General features: G+C 41.6%; 1 protein-coding gene across 7 annotated transcripts in view; it reads right to left on the bottom strand.

Moving 5' to 3' along the window:
* Positions 1–4,929: 4,929 nt before the first annotated feature.
* Positions 4,930–24,208, bottom strand: part of DROSHA (drosha ribonuclease III) — a 119,889-nt gene continuing 100,610 nt past the window's right edge. For 6 of the 7 annotated variants that reach the window (XM_032415128.1, XM_032415122.1, XM_032415124.1 and 3 more), the window contains 6 exons: positions 14,050–14,191; positions 12,506–12,588; positions 12,311–12,414; positions 10,149–10,241; positions 9,271–9,317; positions 4,930–5,995 (listed from right to left, as the gene is read on the bottom strand). In XM_032415128.1, the coding sequence (XP_032271019.1) occupies positions 5,865–5,995; positions 9,271–9,317; positions 10,149–10,241; positions 12,311–12,414; positions 12,506–12,588; positions 14,050–14,191 (600 nt within the window). In that variant the 3' untranslated portion in view covers positions 4,930–5,864. The remainder of the gene's footprint in view (positions 5,996–9,270; positions 9,318–10,148; positions 10,242–12,310; positions 12,415–12,505; positions 12,589–14,049; positions 14,192–24,208) is intronic. The other variant, XM_032415126.1, reaches the window with a different exon arrangement.

Below are 24,208 nucleotides of genomic sequence, written 5' to 3' on the forward strand. Positions count from 1 at the left end.
TCTCTGCCTCGGCCGGAGAGTTCCTGCAGGAGGGTGCTTGGAGCAAGCTGGAGTTTTGCTTTAGGGTAGCTGAGCCTTGTGGGAGAATGGCAAGGAGGAGTCTGGTTATTTTTATTCCGCCGATGGTGACAGAGAGCCCAACGGTTCAGCGGTAATTAGCGATGGTCCCGCCTGCCAGGAGCTGGTGGTCTAGCGGGGCAAGATGTGTGAGTCAAGAGATTATAACAAGATGGCATGACAAAGGTGATTCAGGAAGGAGCCCAAGGATGTACACTTAAATTTAAGGCCCAAGGAAAGGCTTGCAGGAGATATAGTTCCTGAGCTGATGCCCAAAAAGTAAGTGAGATAATCAGCAAGGAGGTGGCCTATTTCAGGAAGTGCAAAATCCTGGAGGGGAACGTAAAATGTGTTTAAACACCTGCAACCTTTTCAGTCAGGATGGAGTCGGGGGTGGGAAGACGCAGCAGAAGTGCCTATGTCTGGTTGCAAGGGAACTTAACAGCCTTTATCTTTATCTTATAGGTAATGGGGAATCCATGAAATATTTTAAACAGGATAGTAACATGAAGAGATTAACCCTTTAGAAAGAGAACGAGAATGAGGATGTATTTGTTTTCCATTGCTATATAACAAATGACTACAAAGCTGCCTAAAAAACACCCCTTGCCTAGCCAAACTGACACGTAAAATTAACCACCGCAACTACCTATTACCCCGAAAGAATCTGAGAAGTGGCACTGCTGAAATCATTATTCCTCGGGGGAGGGCTAAAATTAACATATTTGCCATAAATTTTGAACCTAAGTCTAAAATCAAGCCTTTAGATCTCATACGGAGGATAAAGGGAAAAAGAAAACAATACCACAAGAAGGCAGTGCGTCACATCCAGAATGTGCGACATTCTACAGAACGGCTGGCCGGGCTTCTTCAACTAGTTACGAAAAGAGGAGTGGAGGAATGTTCTAGATTAAAAGTGACTTAAGAGGCATAAAAACCAGAGGCAATGTATGGATCCTGCTTGAATAATTACTTGGACAAACCAGCTGTACATTTGAATACGGACTGGTTATTAGGAGTTAGTAAGGAGTCTTTGATGATTTTATTAGGTGTCACAGTGGTTGAAAAATTATGTTTGACCTGAAAAGAGACTTTTTGTCACGGGGAGGAGACTCAACAGTCACAGGGGCCGACTTTATTTCCCAAGATCAAACTGAGGTTTGATCTCCTGCGACTCTCACCCTTCCTCCAGAAGGAATGAGTCACTCTCTCGGATCCTCTGTCTGGTACCTTACACACATGGGTGTATGTGTTTCCTTTTCTAAATAGTGAACTCCTTGAGGACAAGGACTCTGCTTTAATCTTCCATGCCTAGGATATAGTAGATGCTACAAACACTGATAAACCCTAGAATGAATGTTCCCCACACCCCTAAGTCAAAGGTAAGAATTTACTCTATTTCATGGTTGTTACATTTTAACATCATAAAATAGAAGAGTAGGGCATTTCTGAATCATAAAGAAACCCACCAAAATTAAATAAGGAATATGTCAGCACTGGTTCAGTGTAGTATCCAGTAACAGGTTGGTGAACGTGTTCTTTTTTATGTGGTTGGGCTGGCAAATATTGGATTTGGGTTGTTCAGTGTCTGCCGCAGAATTAATTGCGTCACTTGAGGTGATGCTAGCTGCTGTAACAGATAAGCCCCCAAATCTCAACAGCATAACACATTGCTGTTTCTCACTTATATAAAGACCAAGCAGGAGCCCCCCTATCAAGGGAGGGCAAGTGGTAGGGTGGGGGTAAAGGCTCGGTTCCATACAGCCATTCACATTCTCACTGATGGTGGCTTTCAGTCACCCTCTCTGATTACCAACATCTAGTTAGTAAATTGGAGTAAGAAGAGCTCTTGACATTCGAGGGGTGGGAACCAGCCACTCAGCTTCATTTCAATGCAAAGAAGCTGGAATGTGGTCCCCAGTGGGGCAGGGACTTCCTGACAACAATTCTATAAGAACAAAAATCCTTGGTGGCCAGATAAGTTTATCTCTTCCACAGGTTGTTCTCTTAAATGTTTTGACATTTATACAAAAGAAGTATTATAATGCCTAATTATGTTATTTCATCCCTCATAAAATAGAAGAAATAATAAAGGTCTAGTGAAGAATTTGGGGCTAGCAGCTATAGGGAACTTGGCTGCAACGCTTTAATAAATACGTTGTTACTCCCAGTTCAGAACATCTCATGAAACCTGAGTAATTCACAAGGGGCCTTCTTCACGTTGTAGAAGGTAACTGTAGAAAAATGTCACAAAAACTTTACAAAACTTAAAGAAGATGATAAAAATAATTCCGAAACAGCCCTTTGGTTTAAGAAAAATCTCATCTAGAGATGAAATAGCTCGGATGAGTGTTGAGTCCCTTCTCTGGTATACATTTATCTCAGGTGTGAAGCCTATGGTTTCAAAGTGCTACGTCACTGGAAGGGTGTCCTGTCTCCAACATGGGAAAGCCAACATTCTCCTCTGTAGATGTACAAATACCCCTGAAGGCTTTGAGTCCACGTCTCATCTGTACTTCAGCTCAAATATCCTGGGCTACAAAACCACATGTCCAACTGCTTATTCAACATCTCCAGAGACATTCCTCAGGCCCCTCAAGTTCAACAGCCAACTAAGCTCAACATCTTTCTAATTCTGCTTTTCCATAAACAGCTTTTAACTCAATTGTACAAAGTTTAGCCTGGTGTTTTCTCACTTCCTTTCTCTCACCTCAGTGGTTCTCAGCCTGGGGTGATTTTGCTCCCAGGGGATATCTGGCAATGTGCAGAGACATTTTCAGTTGTCACAACTGGGGGAAGGGATGCTAGTGGCGTCTTCAAAATGTCAATAGTGCCGACAGTGCTGAGATAGAGGTATCTTGCCCTACTCCATGTCCTGTAGGTTCTACTGCCTCTGTAACTTTCAAATCTCTTCTGTCCCATTCCCACTGCCATGTTACAGTCCTTCATCACATCCCCCATGGAATACAAGAGGATCCTAACCCATTTTCTTGCCACCCAATCCTGTTGCTCCTTTGGAAGGACATGTCCTCCCCCATCTTGCAAACTCTCTGTCATCTTTAAGGTTCACAAATATTAACTCTTATGTGACCCTTCCTGTGTGACCTACTCTCCCTCCTTCCCCTCCAGTCTCAGTTGGAGACCCTCTGTCTGTAGACACACCACCACTTGTTTCCCAAACTGGACCCAAGTGACCTGTGAGAAGGAACCTTTATATTCAGCCTCCATGAGTAATTAACACAGCACAGTTGAAGTAACATAACAATGTACACTCTCACTGGCACTTCTCGTGATCAGAACTAGAAGGTAAGAAGGCTGGGCTGGGTTGGGTAGGAGGCAGGGTGGACACTGTGGTCAGAGTGGCCTGCTACGTTGAATTGGTCTATGTGCCTAGTTACAGAATTTGGCTGCTGGCCTCATTATTGCTCTATAGAGCCCCTGGAGCTAATCTGCCCTCATGGTGTGTTTGTGTTTCACTGTGAGTTACTCTACTGTCTTATGGACTTAATTTCTTCAGGTGTCAAGAGCTATTAATATGGAGAAAGAAAATGAAAGAGGCCAGACTACCACAGAGAGAAAAAGTCAAGGTCCGATAAAAAGTCCCAAGCAGTATATTGGCTTTGGCATTATTTTGATGCGCATGGAAGACTAGTGAAAGTGCTTGTTTAAAAAAAGTTCAGGGGCGTCTGGGTGGCTCAGGCAGTTGGGCGTCCGACTCTTGATTTCAGCTGAGGTCGTGATCTCAGGTCCCGAGATCAAGCCCCATGTTGGGCTCTGCACTCAGCACGGAGTCTGCTTGTCCCCCTTCCTCTGCTCCTCCCCCCACTCATGATCTGCGCACACTCTCTCTCTCAAATAAATACATAAAATCTTCCTTAAAAAGTTCAAATATTTTCCCTTGTAACATTTTCAAGGCCACTGATGAATCCAGCACTCCTTCCCTTCTGGTCTTGCTATCTGTAGGGAGGAAGAGCACCAGGACAACCTTTTCATACAGGTACTATCTTACATTTTATGATTAACAATTTAAGAAACCTAGAGAGGTCTTCTCTCACTCCTCTCTCTAATACATGTGTGTACACATGTGTGCAGCATTATTTATGACAGCAACAAATTGCTTACAACCTATACATCTTTCATTAGTCAATAAATTACAGCGCATCCACAACTGGTATTTAGGATACGCATTAATATGCAGCCATCAAATAAATGTAAATATGAACTCAACACTGAGAGATATGCATGATGTATTAGTTAATAAAAAAGAAAGGATATGGAAACCATATGTATGGTACGTAATTGTCAAGGCACACGGGAGTGCATGTGTGTACATGTGTCTATACACAGAAGGTCTGACAATATACAAAAGCTCCGGGTGATGGAATCATGGGTGATTTATTTTTCTGCCTATGCTTTCTACCTTCTCCACAGTATTTCCAAAGTAGCATTTGTTTCTTTCTCCTGCTAATGAAAGGAATATATTCTCCAAATTTTCAATCATGCATATGTACCATTTAATAGTCACATAAATAAGAAACATTCCAAATATCTGAAAGGCTCATTCCGTCTCCTGCTTCAGATCTTAACTCAAACGATACCCTTTCAGGGGGATCTCCTGAACCACTTGACTGAAAACTGCACCCATCCCACCTCCCTGCTTTCTTTTTGGCCATCATCTACACCACCATGTGCCATATGTTTTACTTCCTTGTCTAACTGAGTTCATTCCTCTACTAGCACATTAGCTCCCTGAGGGCACGGGGTTTTATTTCGTTTGCTGCTGTAGCCCCAGAGCCTAGAACAATGCCTGATACACAGAAGGTACTCACTATACATTTGCTAAAATAATGAATGAAAACACATTTGTTTTTAAAAAAGAGGTTTTGCCTTTATTAATAAGAAACAAGTGATATTCAGTTTAAAATAACATTTTTTAAAAATGTCATGTCTTTTAATGTAATGTTAGCCCTTTACTGCAAGGACCACTTCAAGCTGATGAAAGCTATGAAGACTCCTCATCTTGCTCCCCGCCCGCTCCCAACCTTCCCCTCCCATCCCCACACACATAAAATCAAACACAATTTCAGGAGGTTCTGAGACTTCCAAGTCTGTCTATAAACTTCTTAAAGCGTCCACTGACCCCAGGGTTAGAGTATCTGATTTAAAGTGTCATCTGGCTTAGAATCATGATTTCTCCCCCATTCTAACGATTCAAAGAATATATGTGACTCAAATATGTCTTTACCCACTCCCACTAGCCAGTTAAACATTAAAGGGATCCCTTCTTCAAAGGATCCACTGCTTAGCGAGGGGTAAGTTCAGTGTTTGCAGTTGAGAAGACGATAAACATCCAGATGAAAGCTGAAAAATCTAGTTAATAATCCAGAGATTTCCAAAAGTACAGATGTTAATAGAGTGTAGCCCAAATATCTGGTGAGGTGAATTTTTCACTTGTCAGCTGAAGTCTTGTGTCACCATCTCAGACAGAGATAGAAAAACAGGATCTATTCCACATAGAAGATGCTTTTTTAATTTTATTGTTTAAAGAACAAAATAAAAGGGAATATGCACATCCACCAAAGTGAAGTTTTCCATTAAATAGAAGAGAAATCAAATACTTTGTAATAAAGACCATCCAGCTAAAAACAGCATATTAGATCAGTAAAACAACAATAGCGATTTGACTTTGTGTTTTATTTCAACAGGCACACTTCATCCATTGTCTGTAGGAAAACTAGGCTAGATCTCGATGGGCAACAGTCACAGTTGTTAAGCAAGTAAATACGCCACCACTTCCGGGCCCTCCTTCATTTCTTTACGTCTTCAGTCTCATCTGGCTCTTTCTCTTGATGCTCTCTTTCCCACCTCATTTCTTTTAACTCTTGTCTGTACTTCCGTTCAATGAACCGCTTCTGATGGGCCATCTGGGGAAAGTTATCTGACACGAGGAGATACATTTTATACTCAATAAAGGGTAGCCTCTGGTGCAAAGAATGATGCAAACTAAACACACACACATTCACGAGAAACAGAGAGCTGCATGTTCTAAGGCAAGAGGCAAACAACTGCTCGGCGTCTTCCCTGTCTTTTGTCATTCAGAAACCCACTGGTAGTCTGCACCAGCACCCTGATGCTCGATTGCGGTATCTGATGTGGACTTGAGTATTAAAAGGCACCAAAACATATAAGAATGTTAAAACACAGATGTGTGGTTTCAGAATGGTTCCAGGTAGGTAGGTGTTTTAACAGGGTTCTCCTAGTAAGAAGTGATTGTCAGGGAGATTACAGAATGTAGTCCGATGGACTTGTGTATTTTTTGCAAAGCTCAAACTAAAAACTCCAAACAAATAATGGTATTATCACACCATTAGTTACCAAGAATTAAAATTTCTGAAAAGAGGAAAAAGATTTGATGGACAGAAGCGTGAAGTCATTATTTCTGATCATTCTATTTTTACAGTTTACCATGAGATACCCAGGGCTATGTCAGCAACAGCAACGCAGGGAGAGCATTTTTATTTGGTTAAAGGAAACATGTCACTCAATGGTATAGTTTAAGCTACGTTTAGGTTGATATTTGACCCCGTGCAAGAATGTTAGACACAGTGGAAATCTTGGCTAAGATCTAAACATCCTACGACTCAGCTGTCCTCTGGCATATACCACGTACAGAGACGGAGTAAGAAATCAAGGATGGAACAGTAACAGGAGTCATTTATACACTTAGTCATCAAGCACATACTTCAACAGCAAACGTCACAGAGGGATGCATGCATGTATGAGAGCCACCCAAGTTACCTGGTAACACAGAGGGAAAAGGACACTCTTCTCCCTAACCAGGTAAGGGGTTGTTACATACAAGAGTGCCTACTTCATATTTAAAAATATGAAGATTCAGAGATGTGAGAGAGCATGGCATGTTTGGGGAAGAGCACGTTTGTTTTTTAAGACTGAAGCATAATAAAAGTGGATATAAATATATAGCAAATTCCTAAATTATTCCCCCTCTTTTTATATAGTGTTCCATCCTCCCCCCAAGTGAGAGAAGGGACAGGAACAGGGTGGTAGGAAAAGCATCTAGAGGCAGGCGGTGAATCAGTAAAGACCTTGTATATCTGAGTCACTGATTTTAAACAGAAGAGATACATAATGACATCTGTATAAATGAAACAGGAACAAAATCCTATTCCCTCAATGATATCAAGATGACCTTATGTATTGTATAAAACAGAGGTTTCAAGTATTCTAGGTACTTTTAAAAAAAATAAATCCAAAACAGCTAGCTATAAAGCAAGTTTCTACAAAATGAACCCTACTTCCTCAGTAAATTCTATTCTAAAACCTAGTTTGCATTAAAAAAAATCGCACCACTCAGATCTAACCACTGATAAACTTTTAGAATGTATCCTCATAGTCTCCTATGAAGTTATGCTACACACACACACACACACACAGTGTAAATGTGTATAAATTATATGAACATAGGAATACTCGATCATTCCCATACCCACCCTTACTTTGGGAGAGAACAGCATAGGTACGTTTTTATGGGTGCTTTTTAAAACATTCTAGTGTAAGTATTTTCCTGTATCATTAGTCTTCAAAAATACTGCTGTAATGATTGCAACATATTACAGCATTTGGATAAAGCAGACTTGGTCAACTACTGCCCACCACCTGTTTTTGTAAATAAGGTTTTACTGGAACACAGACACACGCACTCATCTGCACACTACTCGTTCCTGCCGCTACACGGGCAGAGCTGACTAACTGTGACAGAGACTGCATGGCCCACAAAGCTTAACATGGTTACTATCTGGTCCTTTACAGAAAATGTTTGCCGACCCCTGGGCTACAGTATCATCTATTTAAGCATTTCCCTACTGTTAATCATGCAGTTTGATTTACTTATGTATTTTTTGGCTATTATAAATCAAGTTGTCACTATTATCATGGCATGTGAACTTGAGCTCGTAACTCCTTAGGTTTGATTCCTAGAAATGAAGTCTCCGGATCAAAGAATATGGACTTCTTTAAGGACCAGATACAGACAAACTGCTTTCCAGCAGTTTAAACGATTCACTCCTGCCAGCAGGTATGTGGAGGTCAGTCTCCAAACAGGCCATCTCTCCGGGACTGTTTTATCGTTAAAAAACAAACAAAAAAAGCTTTGGATCCAAAGAGAACCTTCGCAATTTTACAGGTAGAAAATGGAATCTCACTTTCGTTTCAGTATGTTCTTGTGCATTTGTAAATAATGAATGAAAAGATTCCCCAACAGAGTTAACTTAAAACTTTCAGTAAAGATTCCATGGACCCAGGAACCTGGAAATATCAGCTACCGCCCCCAACTTGTCCTCCCTCCCCCCACCCCAGGAAGCCATGGTCTGCTGATTTCCACTTGGCTCCTGCCCTCTTGCCTTCCCTGGAGAGAATCCTGGGCCTCTCACCCTCTGCTCCATCGCACAGTTAGCTGGTACGCGGAGCACAGTGGGATTGCACTGTGGCGTCTGGCACACTCCGCTGTGCAGCACAGCAGACCTCAGAAGAAAAATTCTTCAACTTACAAAAGACTATGCAGTTCCCTACCTGGCCAATTACGTAATTCAAGTGTTTTCCACCCAGCCATCCCACTCTTGGGAATCTATCCCACAGAACCAAAAGGACCAATAGATAGACATTTACTGTCAACAGTGATTAAAAAAAAAAAAAAACAGAAAGAGTGTCCACCAAAACTAAAAAAGCTGACTAGAATATGGCAAATCCACAGCATGAAATACTATGCAGCCATTAAGAAAGAATGAATTGGGGGCCGACAACAGAAAGATGCAGAAAAGTACGTAAATATCTCACCCTCATAAAACAACAGCCAAAAACTAAAAAGAAAAAACCTTCACCTGTATATGATTTTAGAAGCATAGAGAAATACATAGAAAAAGATACACTGGGTTATTCACACGAGCTACCTGGGCTGAGTGGGACTCCACGCAAGAAAGGAAAGTGAAAATCAAAAAGCATTCAGGAATACGTTTCAAAAAAATTATTAGCCCATTTTATACATATCTTATATTCTACTACACTCTATGTGGAGAGTAATTATGAAGAAAAAAAAGATCACATTTTATCAGTACTTACCATTTTTATATCTCCCCATTTTCTTTCCATAAAACACACATTATGAACATATAATTATAGAAAAAGGAATAGGCTTACATTTTTCCAGTGCATCCATTGCTGCTCCCATTTCCGCTTGCTGAATACTATTAAATAAAATAAAGGTAAAGTGCAGTTTAAAGATTTTTTTCACAAACACAAGCTATGGCCACACATTATTCAGGTTGATTTTTGTGTGTCGTGCATAATATTTCATCTGATTACTTCTGTCACATACTGAATCGCACAAGTTAGGAATATACACAAGGCCATGCAGAAACATCATTTATTTGCACAAAGACTATTTATGTTATTTGTTCCACATTTTGAATGCTGTAATAAAATGCCTTCCATTTATATTAGGTCTGAAGTATATCTTAAGTTTGAACATCCTTAGCATAAAGTTTAAAGAAGAAAAGAGTAAAAAAAATACATGTATAGACAGACTTCCAATCACTTCTCAGTTTAAGATATAAATTAGAGAGTTCAAAGAAAGAGGATAATATACATAATTCTTTTTACCTGAGAGGAGATGTTAGTTAGCATTTCCAACAAAGCTCAAGTGAGTAGCAGTAAGACGTCAATGTCTAATGCCTGTGTCACGCACAACGTGTCCTATAAAATGTTTGCAGCAACGCTGGGTACCCTGTTGGGTAACTGACACTGGACGGCCCTTACCTGCGCACCAGGTAATGTGGTTTTCTCAAGGAAGCCTAAGCCCCTTATGTAAAGGCATTCCCACCGTCCAAGGCCCATCTCAAGTCTGGGGCTGGACTTGGTGGGGACATTAATCCTTAGGATTCACTTTGCTATTACCCTTGAACATTCTACACTCTGAGTTTAAAAAGACAGACTGCAGAGTTTGGAAATACCAAGTAGGGACTTCTCAGACACACAGGATGTTCATTCGAAGAAATTAAATGGATCTCCTCTCATACCTTGGTCCTTTCCCACAGCCTATTCTTTCTCCCTTGAAGTACACTGCCACAGTGTAGGTTCTAGCATGGGAGGGTCCTACAGTCTGCAGAGTCCTGAGAGGAAAAAAAAGGAACATTAATTATGGTAAGGTGTTATTTCATTCTTATTGCTAACACTTAACTCTAAGAAAAACCATCTACTTATCACTTAGAAAAAGGTAAAAATAATTAGAAAATTAAAGGAGTAAGTTTATTTGCTATGCTGACAAATCTAGAGAAAGCTTTTAAAGTAGGAAATTTTTAAAATTCTACACTGGATTTTTATGTATTTTTTCCCAAAGCATTAGAAGTAGTATCTGAAGGCTAGCAGAGAAGTGTAAAATGTTTTAAACAATTTTAAAGTGTATATACTCCAAGTATCCTAAAACTAACAAACTTGCAGCAGTGAAAAGTTAACCATTTCAGTCTGTTCATTGTTCTTCAGTGCTAATCACAACCAAAAATCAAAGTATTTGGGCAATACATCTCAAGCCACATCTGAATGGTCTTGTCCTTTATGAATTCTTTCCAATGCCTGGCATCTTATCAAAAAGATCAGAAAATGTATTTAATTTCTGAAACATCTGAGATCATTTCAAAGGTACACTGTAACGCCAAGTACACAACTGCCAAAAAACAAAACTCCAGGTACTCTGGATTTTAATGACATGGTGCAGATTTCTCATGCAGTAAAACTGATAACTTTATGGAAAAGGGAAATTAAAAGTAGCCAACAAAGATAATGGAACGAACACAGTAACCTTGAAAAAAAAAAATGCAAAACAACCCTATCATCTTGATAAAAAAGAACAAGCTCATTGTGTACTTGCATTTGGGGGATTTATGAGAAGGGAGCAGAGTCATTTCCTTTGTGTTCTATACACCCCGTGGGATGAAAGCACACGGTGGCTCCTTTAAGGGAGCACTTCCGGCAGTAATCATGCCTGTGCTATCAGAAGTTTATCATCCTCATTTTATTTACTGGACCTTAATTACCACTTTGATGAGGAAACACTTTGAGCCTTTCATGTAATACAGTTTGGATATTCATTATGCTTATTAGGTACACATTAAAGTCCTATTTCTAAACATTTGGGGATTTCTCCCAATAAGTAAAGGAAACATTGTTTTGCAGTGACAGCTTCTTGGGACAATTTATAGTAGCTTGCTGTGGGGTGACTCAAACTTCTCTTGGTCTCAGTTCTCTTAGAGAAAAAGCCTATAACGTGTTGTGACTATTAAACACATAAAGAAGGATTTAAAATTCCCAGCTGCCACTCTGGTGTTTTTCCTTTTGAAGTTTGAGAAAGTCCACAGAGAGGGGCTTTTATTCCATATGGAACCCTCACACAAATGTGTGTGCTTGCCACCACGTGTGTGCAGAGACAACGGGTAAACCAGCATTCTAACTAGATTTTTAAACATCCTTAAAAACACATACCCAGATAATGCCTTGGGAGGCAATCCACCTATTTTGATAATCCTTTCCTTTTGTAATTCCTCTTTAAAAACACCTTCTGAATCAACAAAGGAGAGTCTCAAGATAATTACTCTACCTCGGAGTCAAATCTGCTGTTTTCATCAAAACTGGTATTCTGTGTGTAGTAGTGACCTGCATTCTTTTGGCATGAATGTTGGCTACCACTCAAAGGACAACAATTTGTCACTAAACATATTCAAAAGCCCACCGCAGTTTCTGATACACATTCTGAGAGGAAAAACCCCAAATGTGTGGGTAAGACAGGGGCAGTGAGGCGCCCTGCCTCCTGCAGTGGCTGCCTGATGGGGCATGAAGCTGTCCGGCAACAGGGACAGAGGGCCAGCAGGCTTCAGACTGGAGTGGAGAGAGACACCCAAATACTGTGACCAACAGGCACAACTTTCTCATCGAGATGCCCAGCCCAGCAGAGGTTACGAGAAATAAGATAAACATAAAAAGCACAGATAATCAGAGGTGACCCACTTACTTAGAACGAAAAGACGGAGACGCCCAAAGAGATTCCGTGCTGGGCCCAGAGTCGGTGTCCAGGAGGCCGCATCCGGGCCCCTCATCATGATTCCCCCCGTGGTTCGCCCTTCCTCCAGACCCCTGGAGCATGGACTCACCACTCAGCGGCCCGACGCCTGCGGAAGCAAGTACTTACTTGTACAGAGGAATGTCGGGCTCCTTCCCTTCGGTCCTGAGTGTCAAGCAACACTGCTGAAGCTGGGACTTGGGGTCATTCCAATCCTGATTCAAAATAAACTCCTGTAGCAAGTCCCCAAGAAATATTCAGTAATGGGTCCTGGAATCACCCAGCATCAAGTATATGACCAATTTAAATTTTATATGAGCTTACTTTTAATCGTGGGAAGAAGCAAACATTCATGAAAGTGTGAACATATTCCAAATCCTTATCAATGTACAGCGCTGCAATAAATGCTGAAAAACAGAACATTTAAAAAATAAAACCACAGTGCATTGCCATTTCCCAGAAAGAGTAAGAGACCAGACTTTTAAGAAACATTGTAATGAGGTTTTCAACTCCCAGGCCCTCTTTATTTTTTCAAATTATCCTATCCTCTTTCTTCAAACAAGAATTTCCCTTCATCACTAATATTAGAAGCAACAGTACAGATGTGTGATTAAAATGCAAAAATCAAAGAGTACAAATACCAAACTACATTTGGCTAAAGGCTAAATAAATAGTTAAATGGTACACAAAATGCTATTTATTGTACAGCAGGGAGAAAATGATATGTGGGAATACAACCACATTAACAACAAATCAAAAGAAAACCTGAAGATCAGATATCACAGTGGAATGAGCACATTCTTGTGGCCTGCCATTCTCCACACCAATCTTGAGAAGACTAGCCATTTACAAGGGTCTATGTTACATTTCACGTACAGAATTTTGTAGTCAATCTGCCCAACAGAGAAAAATTTAATACTGGGCTTAATGACAACATAACAATATATCAAACTTTGCATTAAGAAATGGTGACCCGAAAGATGCTTCATTAAAAGGCACTTTAACCAAGGAAACGGTGAGTTTTTAAAAGAAGGAATAAAAATAGCTTTCACTGAGCTTAAAAAAAACAAAACAAAAATCAGTAAAACTGATTACTCAACTTTGTTGTAATTTTAATCTTTAAGTCACTTTTCTTTAATTGAAAAAGAGGTTCTTTTAAGTTCCTTAGTCAGACTGCCTTTGCATTTTGTAAATGAGCTGGTTTTGCATGGTAGACTTTAATATTTGTATGTAATTCCAACTGTCAAAAATACCATAATATTTTTTTTTAAAAGTTCCAAAGCCCAGTGAATGGTCCACTTATTTTAAAGTAGTATCAAAAACAATAAAATTATGCATATAATCCTTTATTTAGCTATAATAGGATTATTTTTAATGCTTCCAGACCATATCAGAAATTGCCAAAGATGATAACATTTGTCCATAGAGCTTTGAGCTCATTCAAAACAACAGATAATAGTTTTAGTATTTAGTGAATAAATTAGCCTTCTTTCTTCTACGCCCCTGTATAAAGGCTGCTGGGTGGCAAGAAAAGCTATGAGTCACTCTTACCAATCTTCATATTCTGCTACTGTTTCCCACAAAGGATGTGATGGTTGAGCATTAGGATGGAGGGGTGCAGAAGCAGGGATGGGGGGGCGGGTGTACCACTGAACACAGATTGAATATAAAATTCATTATTCGCATGTCTTAATTCCAAAATACTCTCCTTCTAAAAAACTTCAGAGAAAAGCATAAATAAAAATTAAAATAGAAAAGGTTTCTTTACTTACAACATAATAATAATGAGAAGTAAGATAAGTGTGGGTGCATTTGATTTACATTCTGAATCCGCAGGTTAAGAGAAAAGCTCTATTCCTAAGACTCACATTCCAAAAGGTCTGCCAAGGTCTTGGTCCTAAGAGCCACAGGTCTCTTGGTCTTGTCATTCGTGATGGCATACTCCTGCATGCCCAGCTCCTCCGCTACCTTGGCTTGAGTTCTGTTATTCACCAAAGAGCTTCGCAACAACTGGCCAGAAGGAATTGAGGCATGTTTAGAAACCATTTCACTGGGCACCTGGGTGGCTCAGTAGGTTAAGTGTCTGCCTTCAGCTCAGGTCATGATCCCAGGGTCCTGGGGTTGAGCTCTGCGTCAGGCTCCCTGCTCAGCGGGGAGCCTGCTTCTCCCTCTCCCACTCCCCCTACTTGTGCTGTCACTATCTCTGTCTCTCTCTCTCAAATAAATAAAATCTTAAAAAAAAAGAAAGGAAGGAAGGAAGGCAGGAACCATTCACTGTGATCTCTCCCACTCCACTGTTGGGCCCAACCAGACTGAGACCACATTACTAACTGGAACACCAAGGTAAGCAATGGTTTAAGTCCTCAACCACTATACCCAGGCTGCTGTGACAAACTCCATATGCTTCTAGCTTCTCCTTAGTAACTTACTCTGCTCCTGGATTTTACCTGTTATTTAAATAGTTTATTTAGTTGTTTAGTAGCAATGAGCCATGTTGGGGGGAGGGTACTATACTATGATTAAAGATCATAGCTTCCACTAACTGTAATGCTACTAAGTGTAAGGAGCATTAACATTTTTAAAAATCAACTGTACTGGGGCGCCTGGGTGGCTCAGTCGTTAAGCGTCTGCCTTCGGCTCAGGTCATGATCCCAGAGTCCTGGGATCGAGCCCCACATCAGGCTCCCTGCTCCACGGGGAGTCTGCTTCTCCCTCTCCCACTCCCCGTGCTTGTGTTCCCTCTCTCGCTGTGTCTCTCTCTGTCAAATAAATAAATAAAATCTTTAAAAAAAAAAAAAAAAATCAACTGTACTGTAGTATAAGTTACAGACAATAAAATGCACCCATTTCAAGTGTAGGTAGATGAGTTTTGACAACTTTCTACATTTCTGTCACCCCCAAATAGTTCCATGTGCCCCTTTGCAATCAATCTGATGCACCACCCACCAGGCAAACTCGACCTGCTTTCTGTCACTGTACATTAGTTTCAAAGGAGCATTTTTAACAAGTCTAAAATAAATTTCAAGTTTCACAGCACTGATGCTAATTTTGGTATTATAGGATTTGGGGAAGTAATGTTTTAGTAAACATTATTTAAAATATTTGAATTATTTAATTTTTACTTTTATTATTTTAAAGACGTATACTATATATCCTGAAGTATAGTTTATCAAATTGGGACTCTTCACCTCTAATCAAATTAAAATGTAATTTTCATATTTCAACTTCAAGAATTCAAAACAAAAATTTCTAGTAGAAATTTCAGTCAGCAAAGAGTCCTGCAAGCACCATCCTAAATAGTAACACTGCACAGTGCATGAAAATTATACAACAAACCCATCGCAGAGGTGCCTGTCCAGCAAGCATGGTTTAGGAACTTGGCACTCAGGAACCACTGACTAGAGAAAGTGAGGAGGAAGGCTAGGGGAAGCAGACAGATACCAAGAGATGGACCAAACCCAAGATTTCGGGGAATAACATACCTAAAACTAGAACTTTTCTTACAACAGCTCTAACAAATTCTTGGTCTCCTACAACAATCCCTTCCTGCCAAGGAACAGCCCTGCCAGCAGGGCCACGGGGCAGGAAGCAGCTGTGGGCTGCGCTGGTGTCAGACCCCCCGCCGTTCCGCACTGCACTTTATTAGACGCGAGTTTTATGCTCTGTGGCTCCAGTGTCAACCAAGCTCATGAAAATCAAGATTTATGCTCAATGCCTGAGATTGCATCCTTGACAATAGATAAATAAGAAACAATATGTTCTTAATTTGTCTGACAGTGATGCATGAAGCAGAAATACAACTTGATCTTCATAAGCCATGCTTGCTATTGAGTTAAGACTATTATTCTTTGCTTGTCTCTGCTCCCTTCCTCCTCCTATTTCCCCCAACTCTATCTTTTTTCTCAATATAGTAAATGTTTCATTAAAATTAATATCCACAGAGAAGCTCAAAATTAAAAAGGCCTACCATATAACGTTAATAGAAGACCCAACCAATAGGAGCCTATCAGCCTAGTATCCGGTAATTACAGAATAACTGAGCTGGAAGGGAGAGATCTTTTTTCATCTGGATTCCCAATGGGGAGACAGGGGGAGACAGTTCTCAAAGTAGAGGCTGGAGGGGGGGTGGAATAGGAGGGCTATTTTGAGAATATGGTTACGCTGAGCAAGTTGAATTCTCTCTCAGTATATGCTTTGGTGAGAAGACAGAACTCTAATTCAAGCTGCCTACATGGGGATGTCATGCCTCAAAATCAATAAGCTAGAAGTACACCCCATGAGCCCACACAACACACCATACATCACAGGTTACCAGGCCCTCGCAGCTGCCTTCCAGCGTCAGGGCTCTTTCGTTAGTATTACACGGTAATGGTGATGGACCGAGGAGGAGGAAAGCACTGAGGATGGAAACAAATGCTTCTAGTTTTATTTAAGATCCGCCCCAACAGGTCTTAAAGCTGCAGGGTGGCCAGTAGAAAGTGATCTTGAAGTTCTTGCCAAAACTCAGAGCCTGAACCAAAACCCAGGGGGGAAGAAGGAAGCCATAAATCATCCATATTTGTAGAGTCCATTTCAATTGAGAAGATGAATTGAAAAGAAGACCTTGCTCTTTACCTAAACAAGAGAGTCCGAACGGCAGTCCTTTAAGTGACAGCTTCCACCCTCAGCCTTTGCTGAACTTACTTCAGAAGGCATCACACTGCTTGCCAACAAGTGGGAGCAAGAGGGGGTCACACGGCAGAAAACCACCTGGAGTTACCACAGTTCAGTGTAGTGGCTGTGGAGCCCAATTCTGTGCCAGGCACTGTGCTGACAGCGGACAGACCCCAAGATGATTGACACCCCATGGATGCTAATCTCCAAAGGAAGCCACACAAAGCGGCCATTGTGACTCACTGTGGTAGCTGCCGTGACGGCATGGAGGACACGGGGCACGCAGGCGCCCCTTTGTACCCCAGCCTTCTTCTGGACGACCTGACCCCTGAGGAAAAACAGTTCCGAGGCTCGCTGACCTGGCTGGTACATCAGAATCATAAGGTGCTTCTGAGATATTGGTGCTCAGGCCTCTTCCAAGAACCAAGGCATTAGTATTCCTGGGGATATAACTTGGGACATATGCATTAAAAAAAAATTCATGTAGGTGTCTTCTGATGAACATAGAGTCAGAACTGAAAAAAAAAGAGTCTGCCAGAAGGGTAGGTGACACAGTCTGAGTGTTTGTGTGTCCCCCCCACCCCCACCAAATTCCTATGTTGAAATCCTCACCCCTAAAGATGATGGCATTAGGAGGTGGGGCCTTTGGAGTGATTAGGTCATGAGGATGGAGCCCTCAAGAGTGGGATCAATGCCCTTATAAGAGGTCTCAGAGAGATCTCTAGCCCCTTCCACCCTGTGAAGGTGCAATGAGAAGTCTGTGACCTGAAGAGGGCTCTCACCAGAACCCAACCAGACTGGCACTCTGATCCTGGGACTTCCAGCCTCCAGAACTGTGAGCAATATATTTCTACTGTTCCTAAGCCACCTAGTCTGTGGTATTTTGTTCTAGCAGCCTGAACAGACTAAGATGGTGGGAAAGGGTTTTCCAGGAAGAAGGAACAGATTTGGCAAAACAAGGGGCCGTGACACAGCCAGGTGATCACTGCAGGGGACTGGAAGACAGGTCAGAGCAGAGTCAGGGGGAGCTGAGGCAGGCAAGGCTGGCTGGCCTCTGGGCAGAGTCTTGCAGGCCATGTAAAGAAGTCTGTACTTTCCTATAGGGGAGAAGGAATTCCAAAAAGTGTCAACTGGGAGCAGTGGCAAGGTAATTTTTTGATTTTAGAAAGATCATTTTGATGGATGGATTTGAATGGGGCAAGACCTATATGGTTGGTTGGAAAGCCTGCAGATATTGATGCTATCAATTATTATTTTACAAAGAGGAAATACCTGCTTTTTATTTTTAAGTAGAATTCTAGAAAATGAATATTAAGTACCCAATTGAGCTTGAGATAGTTATTAGACTGTTTTGCAAACAACGCCTTGTGTTAGATGTGGTAGTGAAAGGCAAGAGATTTGGCACCAAGCTTCCTGGGTTCAAACTGTGGCCCTACCACTTCCTGGCTAAGTGACTGTGGGTAAGTTACTAAATCTCTCTGAGGTTCAGTTTCCTCATCTATAAAATGGAGCAAGAGGTACCTACTTCATGGGGTTGTAAGGTATTACGCTGCAATGCCTGGCACATCATCAACACACATGAAATGTTAGCTGCTATTCTTACCCGCAGCGGCATCATCATTATTAGGCAAGATGAGCTCACTCTCTGGTTACAAGAAAAGGGTTATAGAAAGTTCTAGGAATTCCTCTGGATTTTTCTTCAACACAGATGGTCTAGATACCGGTCTATGTACTGTCTTCAAAGCTTTCCATTTTACCAAGTGCTAGGCTGCCCTTCACAACTTTTTCTTTAACCCTCCCCCATCCCCCAAAGACAAAATTACACTTGAAATCACCAGAAAAAATGCAGAAAGCTGTAATCAGGACTCTCTGTGAAGCTGAGAAAAAGATGGCCGAGTCCCTGATGCAATGGCAGGACAAATATAAGTGTCACACATCTCCAATTCTGACTTTGAGAATCCAGGGTGTTTTCTACTCTCTTGGCACAGCAGTCTCTCATGACTAAACTTAAATTTTAATAGGAAAAAGGTTTATTGGTTTAAAACAAACAAAGAAACATATTGGCATTCTTCCTTCAACTTCTCTATTCACTCTTGATTCCAAAGAGGAAGCCACAGCTGCAGGACGTGAGCAACCAAAGAGGGCCACCTAGTGTAAAGTAAGCAGACTGTGATTTATTATTTTAAGGGCTTTAATATGAGAGCATGGAGTGAAAGCAGAGTATCGTATTAAGAGTGACAGCGATGTGCCACACAGGCCTGTTACACCAAGAGTGGTAACCAGATGGTCTCCATTTCCTGTGCTAACTAAAGAAAAGGTGCACAAATGCTGGCGGGTGGGATGCAGGTCGGATACAAAGAGCCAAATTATGTCAGTGACTGAGAAATTCTCAAACAGGAGGCTGTGGAAACTATCCTCTCAAAGAGATCTTGTAGATGAGATATGCGTTTGTCTAAATGATTTATGTTTAGTGCTGTCTGGAGGCAGCAGGGGGGGATTAGATCACTGGTTCTCAAACTTTTTATTTGTAATCCCTGCTTTCTCCTTATTCCAAATCATTCCTCTATAAACAAATATTTCTGCAAGTTCATCTCACTGATGCACACACAGGTGGGCACGGTGTGTTACGCATAGTAGAGGCATAGGATTAACAACGATTTTCAGCTCCATAGCACACGGTAAAGGCTAAGGAGGAGGAATGATACAGAGGGAAGAACGATATGCAGGTGTTAAAACTTGCAAGTGTGACAAGACAGGCATCCTGGTCTGAGCTAGTGCTCTTTGGGACCCTCTCACTACTTAACTAACCCCTACTGGGTAGGTTCTAGGTTCTACCCTAAAAATCAAATACTTCAGTCTACAAAATCAACCTCAGTCATCCTAGAACAATTTTCTATGCCTGATATTCCTTCCCAAGCAGGCCTTTCCTAATATCCAACTCATACAACACTATGTTTTTCCCCATTAGCATTCAAAACTTCAAATCCATGATTTCATTTGTTCAACTGTCCTATTCTCTGTAAAACAAGTGCACAAAGGGCTCAAAGCTAACTAATGCCTCCCAGTGTGAATTAATGTAGTTGTATGTTTTTTAATCACAATAATAAATAATTTGCCACCCCCCATACAAATGCAACTGTAGTAAGTAATCCTCCACAAATTTTCAACTAATTTTAATCTTGAGACATTCATAAATAAGTTTCAGCCTCCTTCTTCATACGTAAAACAACATGGCACTTCCCTCCAATGCCACTTCTACTTCCCTTTCTATACAACTTAGCTGCCGGCAAAACTCTTTCTTTTATTTATTTATCAAATATGTATTGAAAGCCTACCATATGGCTGGGCACAGAGTGATAAATAAAAACACGCTCTCACAGAACTTCTAGGTTAGTGGGTCAGGCAAACTGAAATAAGTGAGTGCCAGGAAATAAAAGAACGTGGAATTTTGACTGGGCTGCGGGGTGGGGCGGGGGGAGGATCTGAAAAGGTTCTCCTTGCTTCCAGAAGTCAAGCCATAACTGATGTCTAACGGAAGAGTAGGAGAGACCAGGCAGATGAGAGTAAGGGTTGGAAGCAGAATGTTGCCCAGGAACAAGAAGAGCTCATGTAAAGCCTGATGGCCGGAGGGGGCTTGGAGGAACATGGAACAGGGCAGTATAGAGGTGCACAATGAAAAGAAGAGCATACTGCACGAGGTGGGCAGGTGGGCAGGCCAGACCAGGCCAGACCTTCCTTGTTCTTTAGTCACTATCCAAAGAATAAACAAAGAGCCCTGGACCGGGATAGGACGATCATTTATTCAGCATATCTGCTGAGCACTGATATGCCAGGAATGCCAAGGACCCAGGGAATCAGGAATGAAGAAAACAGACAAAAACTCTTGCCCTCAAGGAATTTACACTCTGACGAGAGAAAACTGACAGTAAACAAGTAAAATACATAGTATGTGCTCAGGAGAAAATGGAAATGAGTTTCCCAGCTGGGAGAGGGGAACTAGGGACAAGGGGAAGAGGTCACAATTTAAGCAGGGTAAGTTAAAGGCCTCACTGATAAGATAGCATTTGAACCGAGACCTGAGGGAGACAAAGAATTTGGCCACAGCATGTGCGAAGGCCCCGAGGCAAAGGCTTGTTTAGTGTCCTACAGGAATGGCACAGGATCCAATGCAAAGAGTCTAGGAGACAAAGACAGTGTCAGGGAGGCAGGTCATAGGGTCTAGTAGGCAACAACACTGTTACCCTTGACACAGGGAATCTTTGGAAGGTTTTTCACAAAGGAGGGCTGTAATCTGACTTCCCTTTAAAAACAGTTCCTCTAGATGATGTGCTAAATAAGACTGAGGGCTGGGGGGGGGGGGCACGTGGGGTGGTATGGACCAGTTGGGAGGCTATGGCTGTAATTCAGGGAAAAGATAATAGTAGCCTGGACCAGGGCAGTAACAGTGGAGCTTGTGAAAAGTAGTCACGTTCTGGACAAATTTTTAAGGCATAATCAATAGGATATGCTAGCGGCTAACAGTATAACATGAAGAAAAGAGGACAGTTAAGGATGACTTTGAGGTTTTCAGCCTGAGCAATCGTAAAAATGAAAAGATCCTTGCTGATATGGACAATACCTAGAGAAAAGCAGGTTTTGTTTTGGCAATGTTAGGTTGGAGATGCCTGGCAGAAATCCAACTAGGGATTCCAGTATATCTTATACCTGGGTATTCAAGTGTATCTGGAGATATAAAGACACAAGTCCGGAGTCGGGGCGAGAAGTACAGGTGTAAGACATGTATGAGGAAGTGGTGTGTAGAAGTCCTCAGAGCCGTGAGATCACTCCCAGAAAGGAGGTCAAGAGAAAAGAGAAGAGGTCTGAGAACGGGGGTGCTCCAACACTTAGTGGTTGGGGAGATGAGAGGAATAACCAGAGTGGACTGAAGATGAAGGGCGAGTACGGTCACAGAAGCTCTGCTGAGAAAACACACCCCCGGCCGCCACGTGAAAATGCATGGTCAGATCAGGGAAGAGAGAACAGAGGAAGACCGGCTAGGAAGCTACGACCCGGCCAACAGGCCTGAAACCCGGGCCGACTGGAGGGTCTCTACCCGGACACTGTCTACTGCGGGAGAGTACGGAACTGCAAAGGCCAGCTTTGCAAACAGCAGCATACAGCTCGGGGAAATCTGAAAACGCTGCATTGCCTAGTGCTTGGTACAAACACAACCTGAAGATCGTATCCTGTACAATTTAATAAACGCCACCCCTTCTAATGGGGTTTCTTTGCCAAGCATATTCCTGTAACCGGCGGCGCAGAAGCTACTACCGCGGTCCAGGTGACCCAGGCTGGTTGAGAGGATTTAGGTGATGAAGACGAGGTGTTTACTCAGGAAGTAACAATGTCAGGACATGTGAATGGTCTAGAATGTAGGGCCGTGGGTGGAAGGAGGAATCAAAGATGACTCCTGGGTTTCTGACCTGCAACACGGGACGGCAGCCGCTGCCACTGCCTCTCAATTACTCAGGGAACGCTGGGAGAGAAGCAGCTGCTGGAAGACTCTAGGCTTGGTCTTGGCCACGGGGAGACGCCGAGGGGGCAGCTACTTACTGGAGCTCAGGAAGAAATGGGACTGAAGAGGTCTGTGTGGACGTCACTGTGGCTAGAGTGAAACCGACAGTGTGTACGTGGAAAAGACTGCCGAGGAGGGGCTCTCGTGACAAGAGACAAGGGCCTAGAGGGGAGCCTTTCAGACGCGTGACAGAAGCTGACAGCAGCTGACAGAAGCTGACAGCAGCCAATGAAGGACAGTGTTTCAAGAAGGAGGGAGGGAGCAACCATGCCAGCACTGACAAGAGTTCATATCTTTTAAAATATGTACTCAATGGATGACAGATCATCTTTGTTTTACCAGCACATCTGTCAGTCCTATTGATTTCTACCAAAGCTTTCTGTGAATATAGTTAATAAAACCGTCATATCATAATTTTGTCATTTACCATCTAAGAAGCTATTCAAAAATTCTCTAATTTTAAGACAGCAAGGCTGATAAATACATTTTGGATCAAACTACAGCTATGGCACTGAAGCAGTTTTGGAAAGAACACAAAACTAGAGTCTTTAGCATAGTCCTGGTTTTCCCTTTATCTAGACCAAGATGGGAAGCAGTAAACTTGGTGATCTAGAACATTCCACCTCTACAAAATCCTAGAGTTCACAATTAGTTTTGCAGGAATACAGGGGTAAATGTGCGTATTTAGTCACACATTTTCACCAGTGGCCTCTATATGGCCAAAAAAATGAATTACTATTTCAAGCCACTTGGCTTGGTTTGGCCATTTCTCAGACCAACCAGATAATCTGACAGCGATGAAGTCTATTCCCTAATGGAAGATACTGAACAAGCATTTATTGATTCCCTAATGCACAGCAAGATACTAGACACTAGTTTATTTTTGGTAAATACTCCTATGTTCTTACTTAAGAATTTAATATTAATTCAAGAGGAAATACTTCCCTGTCCATCCAAAAATAGTTAACTTTAAATGGTAATCAAACTGTTAACTTTAAATTAAATTTAAAAGAATAGTATTACAGGGGCGCCTGGGTGGCTCAGTTAGTTAAGCAACTGCCTTCGGCTCAGGTCATGATCCTGGAGTCCCGGGAACAAGTCCCACATCGGGCTCCCTGCTCAGTGGGGAGTCTGCTTCTCCCTCTGATCCTCCCCCTCTCATGCTCTCTGTCTCCCATTCTCTCTCTCAGATAAATAAATAAAAATCTTTAAAAAAAAAAAAAGAATAGTATTACTGATATCCCATATAATAGTATGGGGCATGGTAAGAACACAATACTCATTGAGTGAGCAAATAAAAGAATCACATTTTGTTAGGCTTAGAAATTTCACTGAAAAATTATATCTAAACATAAGTCAAGTCACCATATTCTCCTTAATTCCAATATTTGTGTCTCACATAAACTATTTCCAGGGTTCACAGTTGCAGAGATAAGATCCAAATCTATTCAAAGCAAAACATGCATAAAAATCATGGAGATGCAAAGTATGAAAGACTTATTATTTGCTTCTAGTATAATACAAAAGGAAGGCTACACTAACAAAATATCTTAGAGCACACTACTATTTTTCTTGGCCCAGAAAGTATTTGCTTTCTCAATGCCCAACTCTAGAGGGTCTTCTCAAAGGTTATTCTTGCACCTTGAGAGATCATCATGACTGGCTTCCAGATATGCTTTGTTCACCATTCTGGCTATATTATTGATCAGTTTCAGAGTACAAACAGTATGCAACAAATAGAAAAGCTCAATACAATTTTATAAAATGAAACAAAAGTGAGAGAAATGGGGACTGTTTCACTTTGTTCATAAATCAAACCT

Source organism: Phoca vitulina, unplaced genomic scaffold, assembly GCF_004348235.1.
Source record: "Phoca vitulina isolate PV1807 unplaced genomic scaffold, GSC_HSeal_1.0 scaffold17, whole genome shotgun sequence".
Lineage (NCBI taxonomy): Eukaryota > Metazoa > Chordata > Mammalia > Carnivora > Phocidae > Phoca > Phoca vitulina.